This window comes from Ostrinia nubilalis, chromosome 12 (genome assembly GCF_963855985.1).
Source record: "Ostrinia nubilalis chromosome 12, ilOstNubi1.1, whole genome shotgun sequence".
Taxonomy (NCBI): domain Eukaryota; kingdom Metazoa; phylum Arthropoda; class Insecta; order Lepidoptera; family Crambidae; genus Ostrinia; species Ostrinia nubilalis.
In genome coordinates, this window is record NC_087099.1 from 3,096,138 (window position 1) to 3,117,789 (window position 21,652).

The following is a 21,652-nucleotide window of genomic DNA, read 5'->3' on the forward strand; positions in this document are numbered from 1 at the left end:
GTTACAACTCACCTCGTCTCCCCTAACATTGATGTAGGTATATACCTATTCATAACAAAACCATAAAATGATCATGTTGTCGGCTTGATATTTTGAAAAGAAATACATACAAATAATATTATCAACCAAAGTTACGTTAAGCTATCAAGTCAAACTGGTAGAATATTATATCAGATTATTAAGACGTATCTACAATAAGTGAGAAAACTATAAACTTAACAACATTTTTGCAGACGTGACTGTAACCTTTGTTCATACACAATAAAGACTTTATTACTTTAAATCTGGACAATATAAGGAGGCTATCTGGGGGCACGACAGTGCCCCCACCAAGTCGAGCAAAAAAGCGGCACGGCCGTACCATCCTTTTCTCGAAGCAATTCAGGCCATTTTCGACCGCCTGTAACTTCGTTGTGGATAAAACTAGAAGGCTGAATTTTCATTAGCTATGCAGGCATTGTAAAGACACGGTATATTTAAAATTTCATTCAATTTGAACCAGTAGTTTAAGAATTATAACGGGTCAAAGTTACTTAATTTTGTCACTCACTGACTGACTCACTGACTCACCGATCATCAAAACTCTAAGGCACTTCTAGCAGACCTAGAAGCTTCAAATTTGGAATATAAGTAGTGTTTGGTGTATGAATCAAGGAAAAACTAAAATATTTGGGGGCACGGTAGTGCAACCGCCAAGTCGAGTAAAATTTTTCAATTTCGGTCCAGTTTTCTAGATACATAACTGCTGTCTACAAAATACAAAAAGAAATGATATTTGGGGGCACGGTAGTGCAACCGCCAAGTCGAGTAAATTTTTTCAATTTCGGTCCAGTTTTCTAGATACATAACTGCTGTCTACAAAATACAAAAAGAAATGAGATCCCATCAAAAACAATACTTGTCAAAAAAACCAAGTCTCGCAACTCAGTTGTTCTACGGTAAAAAGTTGTGAGATCCATGTAATACCAAGTCCAGGCCAGGAAATCTTTAATTAACGTTTTACATAAATATATTGACTTGGCCATCGCATGAAAACACGTGTAAATTAAATTATTTAGTGCGATGGCCAAGTCAATAATTTATGTAAAACGTTAATTAAAGATTTCCTGGCCTGGACTTGGTATTACATGGATCTCACAACTTTTTACCGTAGAACAACTGAGTTGCGAGACTTGGTTTTTTTGACAAGTATTGTTTTTGATGGGATTACTTTTACTCCAATATCTTTCCTGAGTAATTACACAGAAGTTGTCTGGAAGATATCACTTTATAGCGATAAGACCGCCTATTGTACTGGTCTGTCCCTGTGTATTTGTTTTTTTTTTGTTCTTGTTCTGTGTGTAGTGTAAAATAAAGTGTTATTTTTATTTTTCAATAATATAGGTTTTAGATGAATACCGGTGGTCTAGCTAGTCTCTTGTTGAAAATAATATTTTCAGAATCGGACTATAATAAAAACTGTTTTCGAATTTTCGAACGTTTAAAACATTACCACTCAATCGGCCGTCAGTAATTTCTGAACGCAACTGTCAATGTCAAAAATAACATAACCTAAAAAGTGATATTTATTTTTAGTAAAGTTGAGTACAAGTTAGCAGTGATTTATTATTGTACTTCACATAAAAATGAATAGTTCTGTAATAAAAATTGCACAGGTAATTGTAAAATGTATCCTGAGATACCACTTATTCTAGGTACTCGTCTCTAACCTCTACGAATATTACTTTTGTTTATTACCTGTGTTCCAGCCACTTCTAAGTGCTAAAGGACAGTTAGCATCATGGTCTGCAGTGTCTTCTCAAATCCATACGTCGGCTGCTCTATGCCGAGTGGTTTCTGGCAAATACCGCATTACGAAGAAGCGCGATCGACCTCTGACTTATGAAATGGCTAACCCACCTCATTACATCGCTCACAGAAAAACCTGGAACTCTTGGAATACATGTATGCATTATTTTAACTTGCTACTAATCAAAATGAAGCAGAACAAACAATTTTCCCTTCTAATCTACATACTCGAGACTTATTTACATTATTTGTTACAGCAAACCTTAAGGATGGCCTTCGTCGATCTGAGACAGCTGTAGAAGATGAGTTCATCCGCAGATTCATGACTGGTACATGGCACGGACTCATGTGTAGTGAGGTATGTTGAGTAAAATAATGTCTTTAAACTTTTAAACTCACTTTTAGTTACTTTAGAAATTATTTTTGTTGCGGGCCCAACCATCACTAGAAGGATATTGGAGATTTGAGCTGTAGCCAGCAAAAAATACAATGGTGTTTGCAGTCTGTTACTTCTTCTATATTTTGCTTCATTCTTTTTAGCCATTCCTTTAAATTTAAAATGGCAATATCAATTTTGTCCCCAGGTAATAATAAAACGTCAGTTCAACCACATCAGAGTAGCAGCCATTGTGAGGAGGGCAGTGTCCCCCACCAAAATGTACTTCCTTCTAGGCTACACCGAGGAACTCCTGGCCAACTGGCTGCAATGCCCTGTCACCCTGGAACTGCAGACTGTAGACAGCTTCCAAGATGTTGTGTTCAAATATATCTAATTTAGTAATAGCCTATGTAGTTTAGGTTTGTTTAGAATAAATTGTTGTAAATATAATCTTCATCTGTTTTTTTATTTTGGCTGAAACTTTGAATTAAATTGATTTAATTTTAGTGTTACTAAATAGAGTTGAAAATTGCAAGTTAGTGAGGGTTTCCTTAATTGCACTCTCCAATTGGCGCCACTGGTAAGTAAGGTCCTGCTAAAATCAAAAATATTAATTTAGTTTAGACCACAAGTACCTATGTAGTACTTATTATTATTCTGTGACACAAGTGACACTTATGAACGTCAAAATATAGTAAATAATAAAAAAGAAAAGGTAACCCTTATGGGGACTTTACATGTCTCCTTATCTTTTGGGCCCTACCAGCTGACAAGAAACGCCGGAACAAACTCAGTCACCACTAACTATGCTACTCGGTGCGGCTTGCTTGTGGCAATGTGCAGTGTTTGGTGAGCGCTGAAGCGGAAGGATTTCCGCATTTACAACCAATTACCAGGTTGGCCCCACTGTCAATCAAGTAAGGTCCTATCACGTGATAGTGGCACCAACTGGTGAGCGCAAAAGGAAACCCTCATTAGAAAGTTGTGTTACGAATAAAACTCAGGTTAAAATTCATATTCTTTTATAATTTGATTCATTCAATTATACATAATGTGTCAACAAACAGAACAGCGAGACGCGGGCCGCGGCCGCACTACAACTGCCGCCCCTCACGCACACACGCGCGCTCGACTTGCGAGCCGACACCGAACTTCTGCACATACGCTTTGTACTTTGAAACATATTTCAACTGTGCGACGATCGATTTTGTTGCGACTCAAATATCCTCATAAAACCTCCATGAGAAATAAAAAACAACAAAAGTTTATTTATACAATAATTTAATTCACTAATGTGCTGAATAATTACCAGCCAGAAGTACGAAAATGAGCTGCATACAGTTTAATTTTAAAATTCCTAGCATTAAAGATTTAGCCTCGTAATGAAATGGTTGTATGAAATTTTGCTATGTCTATATTGTTTCTTATAGTTAAAGTTTTATAAAGATAATCTAAATTCTTGATTTTATTTAAATGGCATTGATCCCTGTTTGGAAAATTACTTATAAATGAATAAATGTTTGATAAAACATTTATTTAATTAAAAAAATGTGCCTCCTGGCGGTTTAGGATGTTTTGAATCACAACATAATCGACCGTCGCACCCTCCTGCTGAGAGTTTGTATCATTCCCATTTAATAGACGTTTTTCTAAATTTCTCATAAATGCCTATGGTGTCTCTCAGGTAAATTTGTATTGTCTATCACAGTGACGTAAAGCATTTGTCCTTACATACTAGTGAGTTATACATTGGATCTTATCAATAAATCACCATAAAACACATTTTGTAAAGTCGTTAAGGTGCTTCAGAAAATATCATGATATCATTATTATTTTTTAAAGTCTCAAACAGTCTTTTGCATTGAGCTAATTCGATTGGGCCTGTGGAATGTCTGTTGTGATACACCTTACGCGAAGCGGTTCCATTGCTATCGATGTTAAGTGTGCGCAGAAGTCCAAATGGCTGACAGAATGCGACGGCTCGCTCGTTGTTTAGCATTAATTGTTATCGAAATTACATATTTACAAATTAAATGTACAGACAACATGAAGGCTTCTCGTGGTAAATTCATCAAATCACTATCCGAAATAACGCACACGGGCATGGGTGAAACTTCTCGCGTGACTGCCGAACATTGGAAATGAAACGAATTATTTTTTCGATGGTCACATATTTACATGTGGAAATGAAATATAATACATTATGTACAATAATAAAAGAAATCGCAAGCGGAATAACAAGTGGATGTACTGAAGTGGACCTTAAAAATTGTGCTCGAGAGAAGTTTCAACTATGCAGAATGAAAGTGAAATTTAACAATTTTGGATGGCATCAGTTTTACACGTGAATTAACTGACATAATTAAACTGTTAAGTGAAAACCCGCGACGAAAGAAACTACACACATATTTTTTTACGTTAATAATTGCACTTAAGGTTGAAATGTTCAGTGCTTTTTATAATTTGAGACAAAGATGTTTGTCTGTAGTTCCTTTGTCAACGAGCGTATAACAAACGTAATGTGCGATAATATAAAATCCTATTTCAAAACTACACACAGCTATAACTATTAAGTAAAAATGTCCATCAAAATTCTATTAAAAATAAAGAGATCATATATGTTCTACTACAAATAAGATAAACTTGTTACAATAAAGCTCTCATTATTCATAAGCGATACTTACGCATCGTACTGTGTTCTATTGGTTACTCAATACTGCTGATTCTAGTCAACTATATAACACCGGTGTGTACTTGTATGTCTGTCAACTGAATTAAAGCGTAAGTATAACTCAGAATGTAATCAGGTCCGGTGAAGCCAAATCTTACCACTTAATTGTTTCTCTTCTATAGTATTGCTATTGCGGTTGTTCTGAGGCAGCTGTAGGAGCCTTAAACATTATTATGCTTTCATATCGTAAATGCAATAAATCACTATGTATGTGCTTAAGAGTTCGAAGACAATGTTTTATTAAAAAGACGTACCAAATTATAATTTAACAATAAATCGTAGAGCACAATGAAGGCAAATTGGAAAACCGCAGCTGAAGTGCGCCCACGCGTGGAAACAGTGTCAACCCTACGCGTGCTAGTTTGTGCTTTGCTTCGCCGTGGACGCGCTTCAGTCGCGGAGCTCGCAACAGTCTTAAAAACCTACATTAATTTACACAATTACTAGAACAAGACCATCATGATATGACTTTAAAATCTATCTGTACTTAGAAAAATTATACAGCGTCAGTAGTAAAATTTGATTAGTATAAAACTTCATTTTAACTCCATTTATCCTAAAAGTAATAATTCAATATACCCTTTTTCATGATTTGGCTTAATTTTTTCACAATTCATCTGATAGATTACAAGAGAGACGTATCCCTATCACAATCGCGTTAGTAACATTAAAAATTAAATACAACAGCACCTATCGTTTGATATACATAATAATAATATAATACACGGAATAAAAAATATTCAAAATTATTCGATATAAGGAATTCCAATGGAGAGGACAAAATAGACAAAATAAACGTAGATACAACTATGCAATGGTCCAAATAGTTTGTAATAATAATATAGTTATATGATTTTCGTAAATATCACTAGATTCCGATGAGACAACTAACGCTTCACAACGAGGGCTCGCTCGGCCCGACTAGTCTAACGCTGGGCGCCGCGCGGGCGCGACCGAAGGTGGACCGTGACGGGTCGCTTTCCATGACAGCAAAAAGTGACAACGACAATGTGAGATAATATTTATAAAGTTACACTTAATAAATTCCTAATATATTTATTAAAACGGGAACTATTCATATATAATTCATTTTACTATTTTCATAACAACACATACACACTATAAAAGCTATTATTGTTAGTTTACACAAACATAAGAACGTGAAACGCCACGGTCCACCCGGGCGCCCCTGGAGCGACGGCGCGCTGACATTGGCCGACGCCGGAGCGCGCGCACTAGTATAATACCGACACTCACACTTTCATTTGTACTACGCCAGTATGCTACCCGCTATTTCTAAGGGAAGACGGCTCGCGGTCGGGCACCACCGAAACATCAATAAAAAACTTACTAAAACTAAAAATAAAATGCAACTAACGTCGTATCGTAATTTTTGATCGGACGACACGATAGGAGGCGAATACTGACTTTTAACTCTAACTAGCTAATGATAAATTTGTGAATCCGAAATGGTTTTAGCGAATGGGATGGTCTCGACCGTCACATTATAATCCTACTTACAACTAGAGGTGATGCCCGGCCGCGACGGCCGCCGAAGGGTACCTACCGTTTGTAAAAAAATCAAGACTTACACTAAACTAACTCTCCACTTACGTACGCAGACGTTCACTAACAAGGAAGAATTGGAAGGGGGTAGATTGTTAATCAGTGAAATCATGTCTCGCTGAGAAGTTTGTTGGACACACGATGCGACATTAACCTAAAACCGTCCGCCCGCCGTACATTTGTTCTATACGCGGTAGAACGCGCAATCGAATCGAACCGAACGTCATCGAGTCTACTACACCACGGAACATGGCCACTACCCTACCGCCGACCAGTGAGCGCGATCCTGCCTACAACCCGCGGTCGCTCGCCTCCTAACACAGAACAACCATCACAACGACGACTGAACGAAGAAAACAAGTGAATATTAAACTACACACCACCTTGTGCTCCTGTGTACAATAACAGACGATCGCACGAGTATTTACTAAAATGTAACAATGCTCTAAAGATATTAACATCTAACATATCACTTGGGATATTGCACGCAAGTGATGTCACTTCCTAGGCAGTGTTGGTACTTTTATAAACTTTAAATAGTTAATTAAGTATCAAAAATAACTCCAATATCTAAATATAATGTTTTCGACAGCTATATCTTACATACCCGGCCCCGAGTAGTACCTATAAATTGCGCCTCGGATATATCGATATTGAGAAATAATACAATATTGCTCAAACGGTGCGAATAGAAGAAAACATGGATTTCAAGAATAACAAAATAAAAGATGATAGATCTGAATCGAAGTGCAAAGATAAAACGTGTTAAATCGGCAGAAAAACTTTGAGTAACGAGTAGTTAAAAAGACTTGGCACAGTATTGAAAACTATTAGTTAAGGAGTCAAGAAAGTAACGCGAAAATTAAAATTGTAACCGAACGGTCAATGGGAGGGTCATTAGTCATATATTAAAATTGTAGGTACAGTGATCGTCTCACTGATCCCTGCACACAGCGAGCGACCGAGCCAGTCGGCAATAGCAGCGTGGCGGCTGGCCTGGTCGCGGCAACACACATTGCATCATAATCCCAGACAAATTATCACCTAAATAATATACAGTGGAGGAATTTTAACACTAAATTGGTAAATGGACGTTTGACATACTTTCACTTCATCACGCTAGGACGTTAACGATATCTTCTCAACCACAACTGTACGAAACACGCTGCCGACGGGGAAGTATAAAAGTTGCCAGCGGAATCCGTAGGCACGTATAATAAGCTACTTCTATTGCTATAATAAATCGATAAGAACTACGGAACCACTGAGTAAATTTTAAATTCACCGTCGGACATCAAAGATTTTCGAAGTATTCCTCAACTGTATAGTATAACATTGAAACTAAGCGTAAATCTGCCGACAAACTAGACTGAAAAAATATTTATATCTCCGATTTATAATTTATTAATTTATTGACACAATAAGCGTAAGTCCAAATATACTTTATTTATTCACATTAATTTGTAGAATCGATCGTCAATTACTTATTTTATAAAAAGATTCACTTTAAAACACTACGAATAGTGTGAATGAAAACTATGATTGCACAGACATACATCACATCTATACTAACAAGTACACGTATCATCGTTGAAACCACTCTATCTAACCCGAATTGAATCTTGAACTTACTCTACGTTCCACTCGATCGCCAATAAACCGTTCTCTGTTCACTGGACAATCGTGTCATGCGATAAAACGAGTCAAACTTTACAGCGCCTGCTGTAAACGAACATAGCATTACTTCGCGAACTTCGCGTCACTAAAGACTACAGTTGAGCAAAACAAAAGTCCGGGTGTAACAAGTCAACAATAAACAGCACACGTACCACTACCGTACTAACATCCAGTGAAGAGACAACGACGTTCGGAACATTCGCTCGCCTTCTCGCTCGCACCCGACGAGAACATGCCCTCTGATGGAAACCCACACGCTTTCGCAAGTGATAGGCTCACTACGTAGCAGCACTGATCAGAGGCACAGGTATAATGTCGACTGGTTCTTTTGTAATTTCGAAACTTAGAAGGAACGCAGAGACTGCGATGTGCATGCCTGAAGTGAACCCTATCTTAGCCCCTGCGACATAACCAGTCACGACCTCCGTTTCCTTCAACCTATCACGTTGATACTCGATAACATCTCCTATAAAATTGACTATTCGATTCATATAAATTTTCCTAAACAGGTGTTGGACAATTTAATAGACGACGCAAGCTAGTAAAAAGAGCGTACAAAGAAATAGACATTGGATTAGGTACACTAAACAAACTGTTATGCAGATATACAACGTCGGTAACGTTACATTATTGAGAGTAACCGTTATGAGAAATGTATTATCGGCAAAAAACTTTGATATGCGTAAACATATCGATGTATTTTAATCTTGAGTGTTGTCTATTACACATATACATTCAATATTTCACAATTTACTATAACAACGAAGAAAACTGGGCACTTCTATTACACTTTGAGTTCAATCATTTAGCTTTATCATCTCTATTATTGCTAGGCATGTTGTACACCGCTAATCTTGTATCGTTCGTGGGTTCACTTTACTGACACTATTGTTTCGTTAATTGAATATTCTAATCGTCAAGCAGACACAAGTCACACAAGCATTCACTCGTAACATGATAGGCGTCGGAGGGTCCGCTGGTGCCGCGGTCCGCGCTCCCGCGAAGAGCAGTGGGTATCACTTTAAGCCGCGAGCACCCGTCCATCGAGTCACATTTTTCATTCGAATCGGTAAAATGATTTCGGCAGCGTTTTCTGATTTTGAAAACTGGAATATTGATGTCATACAATCGGAAACAAAATTTTCAATCAAAACTCGAGTTATTCACTACGTAAGCGTTATTGCACAAATAAAAACATTACCTTTTGAGTCATCTTGTAATTACGTCACGTAGTATTTTAAGTACTAAATAAAAAATCTGACTACTTTAAAATCCAAAACAACGTACCCAAACAACTTGTAGCATCAGACTTCCAATCGCATGACATCCCTATTCGCCGCAGTGAATCGATAACGAACGACGATCGGGACTATAGTCTGGTCGCTGAGCACGTAGAATTTCGTCCAATAACCCCAAGCTACCCATCCTTATCGCTCGCGCGTAATTATATTGCTGTCGCGACTGTGCGACGCCCGCAGTGAGTGTGCGAGCGCGACAGCAACATGATTACGCGCGAGCGATAAAGCAGGGTAACTCATCTAGCCGTGTAGCATGTAATGTATCAGATACTGTATCAAGTGAGTACTGTTAATTGCGAAAAATCTAAAACGTTAAATAACGGTATCGTTGTGGCCAATGAGCTGTTGTCATAGTGTGACATTGACGTATTGTCAATGTCACACTAGGATCAAACGTCAGAATAGAGGGACGCGCGGAGATGACTCCGCGCGCTTTTGTGCTAAGTGATGAATTGTATTTAAAATAAGGCAATATAATGTGAAAGTTAAGTATCCAGTGTTTTATTTATGAGAATAGATCTACCGGCCTCTAATAGTACATAGGCACGAGCCCAAGAGATCGTAGCGACCCGCCGACTGGCGGTATCACTGCGAGCACAGAGGCGGCTCGCAGTAGGATCCAGGAGCTCGCAGCCAGATACGCGATGACCGTGGACGAGCCGTACTCGCTTGAAGGTTGGTTACGATAATAAATAATAATAAAATAAATGTTTATTTTCTCTTCACAAAGGTAACAAAGAATAATGGATACTACAATATTGTGAATGTTACAATAACAGAACCTTTGCGAGAGACTGGTGTCTAAACTAGGGTGTGATAGATCACCAGGTGCTCAACTTGCTCCTTGAACTTAACATTCTGACCAGATAAGCACGCGCAAAGTGCGAAGAGAGATCGATACATGCTACGTTACGTGCTATAGTCTGGTCCGTGAGCACGTAGAATTTTGTCCAATGACCCCTAGCTACACATCCTTATCGCTCGCGCGTAATTATGTTGCTATCGCGCTCGCACACTCACTGCGGGTGCCAGTCGTACCGTCGCGACAGCAATATAATTACGCGCGAGCGATAAGGATGGGTAGCATGGGGTCATTGGACAAAATTCTACGTGCTCACGGACCAGACTATACACGGCAGTTGAGTACCCTGCCTAAGGACGGGAACCCGGGGTCATTGGCCGCAATTCTACGTGCTCACAGACCTTTAGACGGGTGCGTCGTGTCCTGTCAGTCTCGGCGGCGTGGCGCGGCGCCGGCGCAGACGTCACGTGCGCGCGGTAGCAGCGGCCCCCCCGGGCGTGCGGGGCGAGGCGGCGCGGCGCGCGGGGCGGCGGCGGGCGCGCGGGGACGAGTGCTACCTGCGCCCGATGAGACCGTTGGAGCTGCCGCTCGCGCCCGGACACATCTCCAGCTCGACCAGGAGAGGGAAGTGGTCTGGAAATGGTTAGAGTGACGTCAGGAATGAATAACAGCATAAAAAATTAAAATTCATAAAATTCATTTATTTTTGCAAATAGGCTTTAAAAAAAGCGCTTTTACACGTCCCAATATTAACCCTACCACTGCTTCGGGACAATAAATGGGCCAGTGCTGAGAAGAAGCAGCGCAAGAAACTCAGTCACTATTGTCAGCCTCCTTTTCAAGGTTTTACAGTTTTTTAAAATATACAAATTATAGTCATAAGTATTGATGCGAGCTAGGTAGTTAAACATTCCAAACATTTTTATCCTTTATATAATCATCAACTTTATAGTAGCCCTTTTTCATTAAGGTGCTTTTGATATGTGCTTTAAATTTATGAATGGGCAATTGTACAACAGTTTGTGGTAATTTATTGAAAAGTTTAATACATTTCCCCATAAATGAATTACCAATCTTGTGCAGTCTGAAATTTGGAACGGCAAGTTTATTTTTGTTTCTTGTATTGAACTTGTGTAACAGTGGGATAAGGCGTGGAAATGACAAGAGTGACGTCAGGAAAGGTGTGACAATGTGTCGCGTGCAAGTAGAGGCAGGTGAAGCTCTCTAAAAGGAGTCATATTTTGAAGTGGAGTCGCGCAATGTTTAAAAGTATAAACCTTACTAAAATGACTGTCAAAGTTCTCTCCCTGAAGATAATCTCCAGAGAAAACTGTCAGAATTTTATAACCCATTGCCCTCTTCCAGATTAGATGGTTTCCAGATTTATATTACTCCACAAATTAAAAGTAATTGAAAATCCCTACTAAGAAAGTGCCATGCTGATTCTTGCCATGCGATATTTTTTGCCTTCCAAATGAACCAACTCCTCGAAAGTCAGTGTGATCACTACTGCAGTTAATGAAGAGTCAAGTTGCACAATATTTTCTCAATACATATAGATGATACACTAAACTGTTCCACCAAACTCATTGACAGGGGGGCGCCACCATCGCTCAACTATGTAGTTTTCAACATGGCTAAAATCGGAACCAGCGATCCGGTATTGACGGTGTCGCCTCCCTGTCAATGTCACGGGTGGGACAGTTCAGTATATTGGGTTTATATGTATTGTTAAAAACGATGGAGTGGACTGTATAGATAGATAGGCCTGCCGGTGGTGATATTAATATGCAAGAAGCAAGGAAACTCCAAAAAAGGGCCAAAACAGTAGGTATATTGCTCAAAACATTAGAACACCAGAGCGTACAAAAAACAACTTCAAAAACCTAAAAACAATAATAAAAAAAAGTAAAAAACCATAAACAATTATCAAAATAGGATTGCTGGCCAAACTGCCAGCAACATGCATTTTGACAGATTATGTACCTGAAGGTATGTGAGGATGCGGACAGCCGACGACCTTGTGCTCGCGGAACCACTCCTGCGAAAGCGGGCCCAGCAGCCCGAGCGGCGTCATCGTCTGCTTGCTGTAGAATATGTAGTCTATGATGCCCTTGAAGTCAAATCTGGAATAACAAAGTTGGGTTTGGAATTATTTGAGACAGAATGTTGGTAACGGTTGAGAAAGAAAAATGAACATAGGAGGATAGATTCAGGTCAGCATGCGAAATGCGAATACATCTTATTTGCCTGTCAACGACAATTAAGCCTTATGCCGTAGGTGACTAATGCCCTTTTTCAGAAATGACATACGATACTTCAAATTACATGCTGAAGTCTCTGAAGGTAAAAGAATCTTCACTACTTTCAAAGCTCAGTTTTACCTTCCCATAGTGAAAGTAGATTTACAAACGATTCTTCCCATTCCTGATCTATACGTAGTTGAACTACGATAGTTCTCGTCTTAGTAGAGCATAATTATGTCAGTCAGCCAGTCACGTCATTATGTCAGTTATAAAGAAGCCTTTGAACTCACGTGTAGTTATTCAATGGGCATGTGTTTCACATCCTTTCTGTGTGCAGTTTTGGGCCTGCCATCGGACACGTCCCCAGGTCGCGGATAAGGGAACGCCCCTCAGCCATAGTGGGTATTAGTTTAGCGACACTGACAAAAACCCAGCTCGCGACAGGTCTCGTCAATTTGAGCCTGTCGGGCAACCTGTAACCCACTATTGTGTGGGCCAGGAGGAAAGGACTCTTGCACTCACGTGTAGTTTGTGCAGGGCATGATGTCCTCTCTTTGTGCAGTTCTGATTCTGCGTCCCCGGGTTGCAGACAAGGGAACGCCCCCCAGTCATGCGGGGTACCGATTTAATGGGAGACATTAATCTTGCACTCACGTGTAGTTGGTGTAGGGCATGATGTCCTCGCTGTAGGCGGAGGCCAGCTTGAAGTTGTGCGTGAACTCGTGCTCGGAGCCGGGCATGCGGCGCAGCGTGGTCGCGTAGCCCAGCTCCTTGAAGTCTCGGTGCTCGGACGACACGCGGCCCGAAGACAGGAACTCTACCACGCCTGGGGAAATTGTAAAGATTGTTATTAGTAATGGAAAAATAACCAAAAATTTAACGTAGCTATAAGAGAGGAACGGGCAGATCTAAATCTTCGGCAAATGTTAGGACGGGGTACATCTTAACATAGTCTAGATTTAAGAATGCTGAAGATAAGTCAGATAGGGAGTAGAAAGTCCCCGCATAGCAGTAGTTGGACCTTGTCCCTGTGCCCCGCCAGACGCAGCGTTCTCGCAGAGTCCTCGTGGATGGACCGGAGCTCAATGCTGAGCATCATGGTCTGACGAGTGACGTCACAGAATACATCCATACTCAGCACGGTCAGGTAAGGAGTTGAAGTCCCCGCATAGCAGCAGTTGGACGTTGTCCCTCTGCCCCGCCAGACGCAGCGTTCTCGCAGAGTCCTCGTGGATGGACCGGAGCTCGTTGAGCATCATAGTCTGATGAGTGACGTCACATAACACCCACACTCACCACTGTCAGGTAAGGAGTTGAAGTCCCCGCATAGCAGCAGTTGGACGTTGTCCCTCTGCCCCGCCAGACGCAGCGTTCTCGCAGAGTCCTCGTGGATGGACCGGAGCTCGTTGCTGAGCATCATGGTCTGACGTGACGTCACATAACACCCATACTCACCACTGTCAGGTAAGGAGTTGAAGTCCCCGCACAGCAGCAGTTGGACGTTGTCCCTCTGCCCCGCCAGACGCAGCGTTCTCGCAGAGACCTCGTGGATGGACCGGAGCTGGTTGAGCATCATGGTCTGACAAGTGGCGTCACATAATACGCCCATCCTCATCACTGTCAGGTAAGGAGTTGAAGTCCCCGCATAGCAGCAGTTGGACGTTGTCCCTCTGCCCCGCCAGACGCAGCGTTCTCGCAGAGTCCTCGTGAATGGACCGGAGCTCGTTGCTGAGCATCATGGTCTGATGAGTGACGTCAACTCACCACTGTCAGGTAAGGAGTTGAAGTTCCCGCATAGCAGCAGTTGGACGTTGTCCCTCTGCCCCGCCAGACGCAGCGTTCTCGCGGAGTCCTCGTGGATGGACCGGAGCTCGATGAGCATCATGGTCTGATGAGTGACGTCACATAACACCCATACTCACCACTGTCAGGTAAGGAGTTGAAGTCCCCGCATAGCAGCAGTTGGACGTTGTCCCTCTGCCCCGCCAGACGCAGCGTTCTCGCAGAGTCCTCGTGGATGAACGGACCGGAGCTCGTTGAGCATCATGGTCTGACGAGTGATGTCACATAACACCCATACTCACCACTGTCAGGTAAGGAGTTGAAGTCCCCGCATAGCAGCAGTTGGACGTTGTCCCTCTGCCCCGCCAGACGCAGCGTCCTCGCAGAGTCCTCGTGGATGGACCGGAGCTCGTTGCTGAGCATCATGGTCTGGATGAGCTTGACGTCGCAGAACTCGGGGTCCCAGTGTATGTGCGCGGTGCACACGAGGATAGGCTGACCGAGCATCGCCGTATCGGTCGGTAGACCTGAAATATCTTTTATTACGTAAATATACACATTCAATGAGGGCTATCGTTTTAGCGCTCACCAGTTAGCGCCACTGTAGAGTAAGGTCCTGTCACTTGCTAGTAGCGAATACAGTGGCACCAACTGGTTAGCGCTAAAGTGGTAGGAGGACTATCGCATTTGCACTCATCAATGGCGCCACTGTAGAGTAAGGTCCTGTCAATCGCCAGGGGTGCCAACTGTTAAGTATGAAAACGATAGCCCTCATTGGTTAATACTTGTTCAGAATTTAGTAGTTAGTTACTTAATAGTTAATATCGTTAGTATTAATCTTGATTTCTTCTTACGCTGACGTCTATAGTGTACGTATATGAATACCTACGCAGCAAAAGCGCGTCGGCATCACAATGCGGCGCCTCATATAACGTACATTTTTTCGTATGCTTGACTGACGTACGCGACAGATGTCAGCGTAGGAGGTAATCAGGCCTTGGTCTAGATATGCTATCTTTTTTCTATTAGACATGAATTTATATTAGTGGGTTCATATTAGTCACAAGTTAATAATATTAGCGCATTCTAGCCCTAAGTCAAATTAATAGAAAAGTATAGTTATTAGTGAAAAAAAAAATCTATCACCGAGGTGTGTTAAATAGTTTAGTTTAATATTAGCTGCCATAGAGGTTAAATGTAATTAATAGGGTTAATAAACTGTTGGAATTGAACTAACCGTTCTCCCATGCAGCTTCTTTCGTTTTCAGCAGAGCGGCTAAACCTATATTGTCCTTCGGCATAACACGATTTAACATGTTGTCGGACCCTTCACTGTTGGCCATGGCTAATTGGTTGAACTCTATAAGGTGCTCTTTTACAAGCGCGAACCTGTAAAGATTTAAATAAATATGTTATGAAATAAATTCTCAATGTTTTAAATTAAAATGTATGAAAGAAAAAATATAAACTTAGTGTTTACGAGCTCGTTGATGTCTTTTTAATAATACTACAATAATGTCAAAATAGTCTTGAAAATATAAATCATAATAATTATACAATAACTACATCCAAATAACGCTTTTTGTCCTTAAACAATTATGTACAATGTTTGGTTGAACTAAGGACACCGGATTTTTACAAGCAAATGTACTCTGATTTTTTCTCGTAGTCGAGTGCTACGGCGTAGCAGCCAGACTCGTGCTAAGTTACGAAGCTTGTGAAACTTATACAGTAGAATCCCGATTATCCGGATCAATTAAAACCAGTGTTCCGGATAATCGAAAATCCGGATAATCGATTTCAAAGTAAAATCAAACAATAATTAACTTTTTACAATAGAAAAGGTTTTCAATACATCATTTTAGAGTCTAAAAATCTAAATTTTAACCCATTGGTCATCCATTTCGTTTAACAATGAACTAAGATGACGTCCGTACCATGTTACGGTGGCGGTGCCTTCCGTTTTTATGGGTCCAGATCCTAAATCGCTAATTAGAAACCATGAAGGATGAGTCCGGATAATCGGATATCCGGATAATCGAAGTCCGGATAATCGAAGTCCGGATAATCGAGATTCTACTGTATTCACTTACTTGGCAGATCTGAAGAATATTGCGCATCCATCGACGTATTTCCTCTCCGACTCCGACATGGTCTTGGCGCGAGATTTTGGCGAGAATATGCCGTCGTAGCCGTCCCCTTTAAGCTCTGGCAGGAAGAAATTGTAAAATTGATCCGTCTCTACTTCCTGAAATAAGGAGATAAAATTTTATACATCTTTCGAAAATATCAGATAAATTTTCATCTACTGGAACTCAAGGACTACGTAACATAATAAAACATACAGTGAATAAAAAATATGAGAAAATGCAAATGCGAGAACATCTATTAAATCAAATACTTGAAGCATTAGAAATTGTAGTTACAAAGCATGTATAAATAAATACTATAGGAATACTAGCCTGTAAACTAATGATGTCTGCAGAGTAATGTCTAATTTCGTCCAATATACCCTTCTTTCGGTAGTCCCATTCCAGCGCCCAGCTGGGGCAGTAGCCGTACATTTGTCGCGTGGCGTATTTGTCGCAGAGGACGTTGTAGCACATAACCGTGAAGATACCTGAAAGAGAAACCTCCCATCAATACGATGCTCGGATTAAACCAAGTTTCTATACGATTGTCTAATTTATCTCACAGCGCCATGTCAAGCGTGAGTATACGCCAATTAGTTGACGCTAACGTTTTGTTACAGCCGCTTGGGACCCGTCGCGTGTCAGATAAAAAATGTTCCAATTAAAATGAGACTCGTATTACGCTCCACATGCGTCGGGCACGCGACACAATAGCTTTTGTTTTTCTAATCATATCTGTTCAGCACGGATGCAGCCAGTCTCGTTTCTACACTGCAGTGACGTCGAGCCGGCTTTCCACATATATTCTTTTGTATCGAGTCGAGAATTATCCGTTTGGCAACCTCTGCGCCAGTCAAGTCACCCCTCGAGCTGGTCGTGATGTGTGTATTAGGGTTTAGAATCGTTGTCGACACGTGAACCGCGCGAGCGTTTACGATAACGCATCGACAGCTCGGGCTCATTGCCGAGCGTGCACCTAAATAAAGTCATACAACAGCCGGGTCAAATATGCAATTGAAATAATGGGTATAGGCGTACTAGTTCTCGTTCAGAAGGCTTAAGTGGGGAAATTGGGCGTTTCCAGGGTGCCGAGTTAGAATCGCGACGCAGTCACTTCCACGTATCCACTTATTACGTAAACTAACGTGGCACGACTGTGCTCTCTCACGCTGTATAACCATTATCTTGAATTTATGCGAACGCGTACCAGTCTCATTATGCTGATCAAAAGGTACGCCTAAGGATGAGAGCTGGTTGTCTAAATGTCGACTTCGTGGAAGACCTTGGCGATGCAATTATCTAGATTTAATCGGCCTGAATCTCAACCTATCAACAGACAAAGAGGCATAGTGGAGGTTGAGACAAAGTAACGTTGACGGGCGAATGACGTCTGAAAGGACAAGACAATGCTGTGAGCTCGGACGCGGCGCTGTCCTGCGGACAAATTGATAGCGATCGCGGATGCGCGGGCGCTCACGCTAATCTCTCCGCGAGCGCTCACCTGGCGACAGCGGCGGGCTCGCGGCATCAATGCGACCGCAGCACGTGCTTCAAATACGTCTATTGTATGCCCGATACGACGCACCGCGACACGGCGTACATGCCAAGCGACGTGAAACAATACGCGCATCGATAATCGGCTGTTGTTTAAGGAACTACGAAGTTAAACGAAAGCTGCGCAGCGACATAATAACAAACTATAGGTAATGTTGTTCAACATGTGGGCTGCGGGCGCGTGTCTTCGTTACAAATAATTCTATGGCGATGATGAAATTGTACGTGTCCGAGTCGCGAACAATGGTGAAGGTGACACTTACATTTTATTTGATAGACATGAGCATTGTTTTGAATGTTATGCACTTTAAAGAACAAATGTACGTGGGTGCATCAGATACGTCGCTCGCACAATGTACGGTTAAAAGACTGACGTTGCGTGGCGGCAAAAAGGAGCAATCGGAAAAGGCGTGTCGACGGATGTTGGGCAGCGAGGCATGTCACGACGGCTGCATGTATCTGCTGCGATCGTGCGGCACCGCAACGCACTGGTTTTTATCTGCGTTCGCCGCGTCCTATCCTACGTAATGTCCTAGCATTATAACTTCCCGCTGACGACACGTGAGCCTTAGATCAAAAAACGAATTCGCTGCACAGAAATAGCCATGGGTTCTTTGAAACGGGCAATTAATAGCAATCCCGTTAGGGTGGTTCTCGGTCACGTTTTCGTAATGATTTCTAGTATCAATACAGTTCGTGATCGCCACGGACAGGTGTTTTTGCGAGCGAATCTTAACTCATTCAAATCTATTTAAATGTATGAAGATTTCATCGGGATTGGCGTCGTAAAGAGCTCATTAGATCATGCTCGGTCAGAGACCGGTGGGGTATAATCGACAATATGACGTAAGAAGTCTCAATAGGTGCTAACAAGATGTTGTTAGAGGTAGTTGAAACGTAATATCAGCCTGCCTGGAGACAGCTCAATATAGATTTCACCTTCAGTTAAATAGAATTGTTGCATGCATTTTTGTTAGCGCAGATGCAGACTGTAAGGTCATTTAAGTGCGCACTAATTTGATCTGACAATTATAAAGCGTGTTACTTTTCGGCAAATTAAGAAACCAAATCACATGAGATCTTATCTTCAAGTGTAACTGATATGAGATCTGGCGTCTTGCATATCACAATTTTTTGCAAGTTTATAGTTTTTATCCACGTTATGTAAGCAACACCTGAGCACCGCGCGGCAGTTCGACAGATTTCTAGAAACGGGAAGGTTAGCCTGGCAGCCATCAACGTCCGCGGCTATAATGTAAGGGCCTAGAAAGCAGGCAGTTGAGTTCACAATAATTTGCATAGGAAAGTCTATAATTGCAGTGAATGGAGTCATTACGTGGTACAAGAGCCTCGCACATGGCGTCAGCCGTGTGAGAGCACGCATCTGTTCTCTCGGACTTTTATGGAAACGTGGTCTGCTGCATATTCGTAACTTGAGCTTAACGGCACATTATCGAAGTACAGTATCTTGCAACATAAATCACCAAATACATATTTTAACCCCAATAAAGAAGACAATAGAGCGCTGTAAACAAAATGATTCATTGTTTAGCTTTAGGTATTGTAATTAATCTATTATACTGTATTGAACGACAGTATTGTCATTCCGTATTGTACTGAATACCTAATGTGGTGTCAATTACTCGTAAATATAATAAATGATGACGTTTGCTAACAATGATTGTCATTTATTTACTGTACAAACTAATAACATGCCAGTAAAAGGGGTAATAATCAATAGCCGTACATGGGTTTGTAATAATACTTGACGGTCGCGCGAGTTGCCCCAGACAATTGATTTTCTATTATGTCTGCTTACACGCACGTTGAAATATCATGGATGAAGTGATTTACATAAAAGTCGTGTAATGCTGCTTTAGTACAAAGTAAATAAAAGAACTGACTACAACTAAAGGCATAAAACAGACATTTTGAACATTTTACGTCCATATCTGATAAATATTCAGTAGTTATCTTTAGCAAAGTTGCAAAACGTGCGCGTATATTAGAACATCTCACTCTCGTGGCAGGTTTTGTGTGGACAAAAAGAGCACAACAGTGGGTATCGTGTCTCATCTGAATATAATGGGGGGAGGCGCTGCGGTGTTTATTGGCGATGCCATTACGTGGGCCCGCGTTCGTTACGACTAGAGATCGACTCGGCTTTAGTGCTCGCTACATTCTATTCTACATCGCATAAAAATAAGATATCCGATCACACACCTGTGGTCGCCTGGTACTTATACGTGTATTGTTGTTTTGGAATTAGTATACTTGTATGTTTGCGGTTAGAATTGTTTACAACGAAACCATGACGAACCCGCATCAAATACGTACTTAGATAACAATCAACATCAAGATTCCAAGCAACAAGATCCATAACAATATGTAGTTCGATTCGTATTAAGTTCATGCATTATTACAGCAGTAAATTGGGATTTTTTTATGAATAGTTAATCACGTTATGATAAAAATGAATGAAGACTACTTCAAGAACATTAGAAGAATGAGTCACTAGCAATACTACGGTCAGATAATTTCGTGAGAATAGTGTTCATGCACAAAGCAATAACTAAGCATTTCTGATCTAGATTTACCTCACCCCTAGTCACAAATGTGAAACGTGCAGACAAATCACTGTCTTTCGCATGCTAATACGCAGTTTGTGTGATTTAATAAGGAAATGAGGGGATGAACCCTGTTTAACATGCATTAGGTCCTTACACGGGTTTGCATTACTGAAAGTATGAATGTTCAAGTCATTTCGCGTGTTTTGTCAAAAGCATCATCATCAAGACATTACATTGTCCGGTACGTTTATACCTGTCTATGAATATTTTTGCAATTTTTGATCAAGAAAAATGCAAGCATAAGGCAAGATTGTCATTATGTTATCACTAAAATCAGATGAGAGCAATGTTGCAGTAAATTTTGGATTTCGATGCAACATTCTGAGGACCTACTTAACTCACATTTTTACCTTGTATTAGTTCTTAACCGAATTAATATTGGTCACTTATCAGGTTTTTTCGTTCTACATATCGAAGCAAGTAAATTAAGTAAACTTAATGCAATTTGAATTAACCAACATCAAAATACTTCAAGTCATGAAACAATTTCAGCCACTTAGTGTTATTTGCCGTCAATTTATGTGTTGTTACACATAATTCGCGTCCACGACCTATGGAACACTGTTGCACCTTGACATTTCTGTTGGCGTAAAGTGTTTGTTCAGATTACTCATACGGGGAAGATTAAAAGATTGTGCTTCAACTAGTTATTTGATAATATCTTAAGGTCTTAAACTGTGCTTGCGCTTTATTTTTAGCATTATTTTATTGGCTTTGGCCAGACTTGGCCTTCACTGGTTGGGTTTTTGGCAGTCAAACTGTGAATCCTGGCTACACAGGAGTTGCAGAGGTGGGAATAGTCCTTTTATTGCTTTATGTAGGTCTATATACCAAGTGACTAAAAATCTCTATTTCGTTGCATCGTGAGTACAATTTAGTTTTTAAAGTTAGTCTTTAAAACCACTACTGCATGACTTACTAACCATGATATGTACCAAAGAGAATTTCCAAACTCGCATAAGTCTCGAAACCTCAAACTCCACGCGTTCATAACTCACCGGGTCGACCATAGGGAACCAGCGCGACTGCGGCGCGGAACGATTAATGTTTTGTGTCGTCCCACAACA

General features: G+C 41.0%; 2 protein-coding genes across 2 annotated transcripts in view; one reads left to right on the plus strand and one right to left on the minus strand.

Moving 5' to 3' along the window:
- The first annotated feature begins 1,512 nt into the window (after positions 1-1,512).
- Positions 1,513-2,621, plus strand: LOC135076468 (small ribosomal subunit protein uS3m). The gene is made up of 4 exons (XM_063970933.1): positions 1,513-1,655; positions 1,749-1,944; positions 2,046-2,146; positions 2,373-2,621. Exons 1-4 carry the CDS (start codon positions 1,626-1,628, stop codon positions 2,559-2,561), a joined length of 516 nt encoding a protein of 171 aa, XP_063827003.1. The 5' UTR covers positions 1,513-1,625; the 3' UTR covers positions 2,562-2,621.
- An 8,173-nt stretch (positions 2,622-10,794) lies between these two features.
- Positions 10,795-21,652, minus strand: part of LOC135076808 (CCR4-NOT transcription complex subunit 6) — a 121,187-nt gene continuing 110,329 nt past the window's right edge. Inside the window, exons 6-12 of the mRNA XM_063971258.1 lie at positions 16,732-16,889; positions 16,363-16,517; positions 15,507-15,658; positions 14,572-14,796; positions 13,142-13,313; positions 12,228-12,367; positions 10,795-10,874 (exon numbers count right to left, since the gene is read on the minus strand). Of these exons, the coding sequence (XP_063827328.1) occupies positions 10,795-10,874; positions 12,228-12,367; positions 13,142-13,313; positions 14,572-14,796; positions 15,507-15,658; positions 16,363-16,517; positions 16,732-16,889 (1,082 nt within the window). The remainder of the gene's footprint in view (positions 10,875-12,227; positions 12,368-13,141; positions 13,314-14,571; positions 14,797-15,506; positions 15,659-16,362; positions 16,518-16,731; positions 16,890-21,652) is intronic.

Coding starts and splice junctions, on each gene's coding strand:
- LOC135076468 (XM_063970933.1), top strand. CDS start 1,626: ATGAATAGTTCTGTAATAAAAATTGCACAG. Junction 1,656..1,748: donor CTGTAATAAAAATTGCACAG/GTAATTGTAAAA, acceptor CCTGTGTTCCAG/CCACTTCTAAGTGCTAAAGG. Junction 2,147..2,372: donor ACGGACTCATGTGTAGTGAG/GTATGTTGAGTA, acceptor TTTTGTCCCCAG/GTAATAATAAAACGTCAGTT.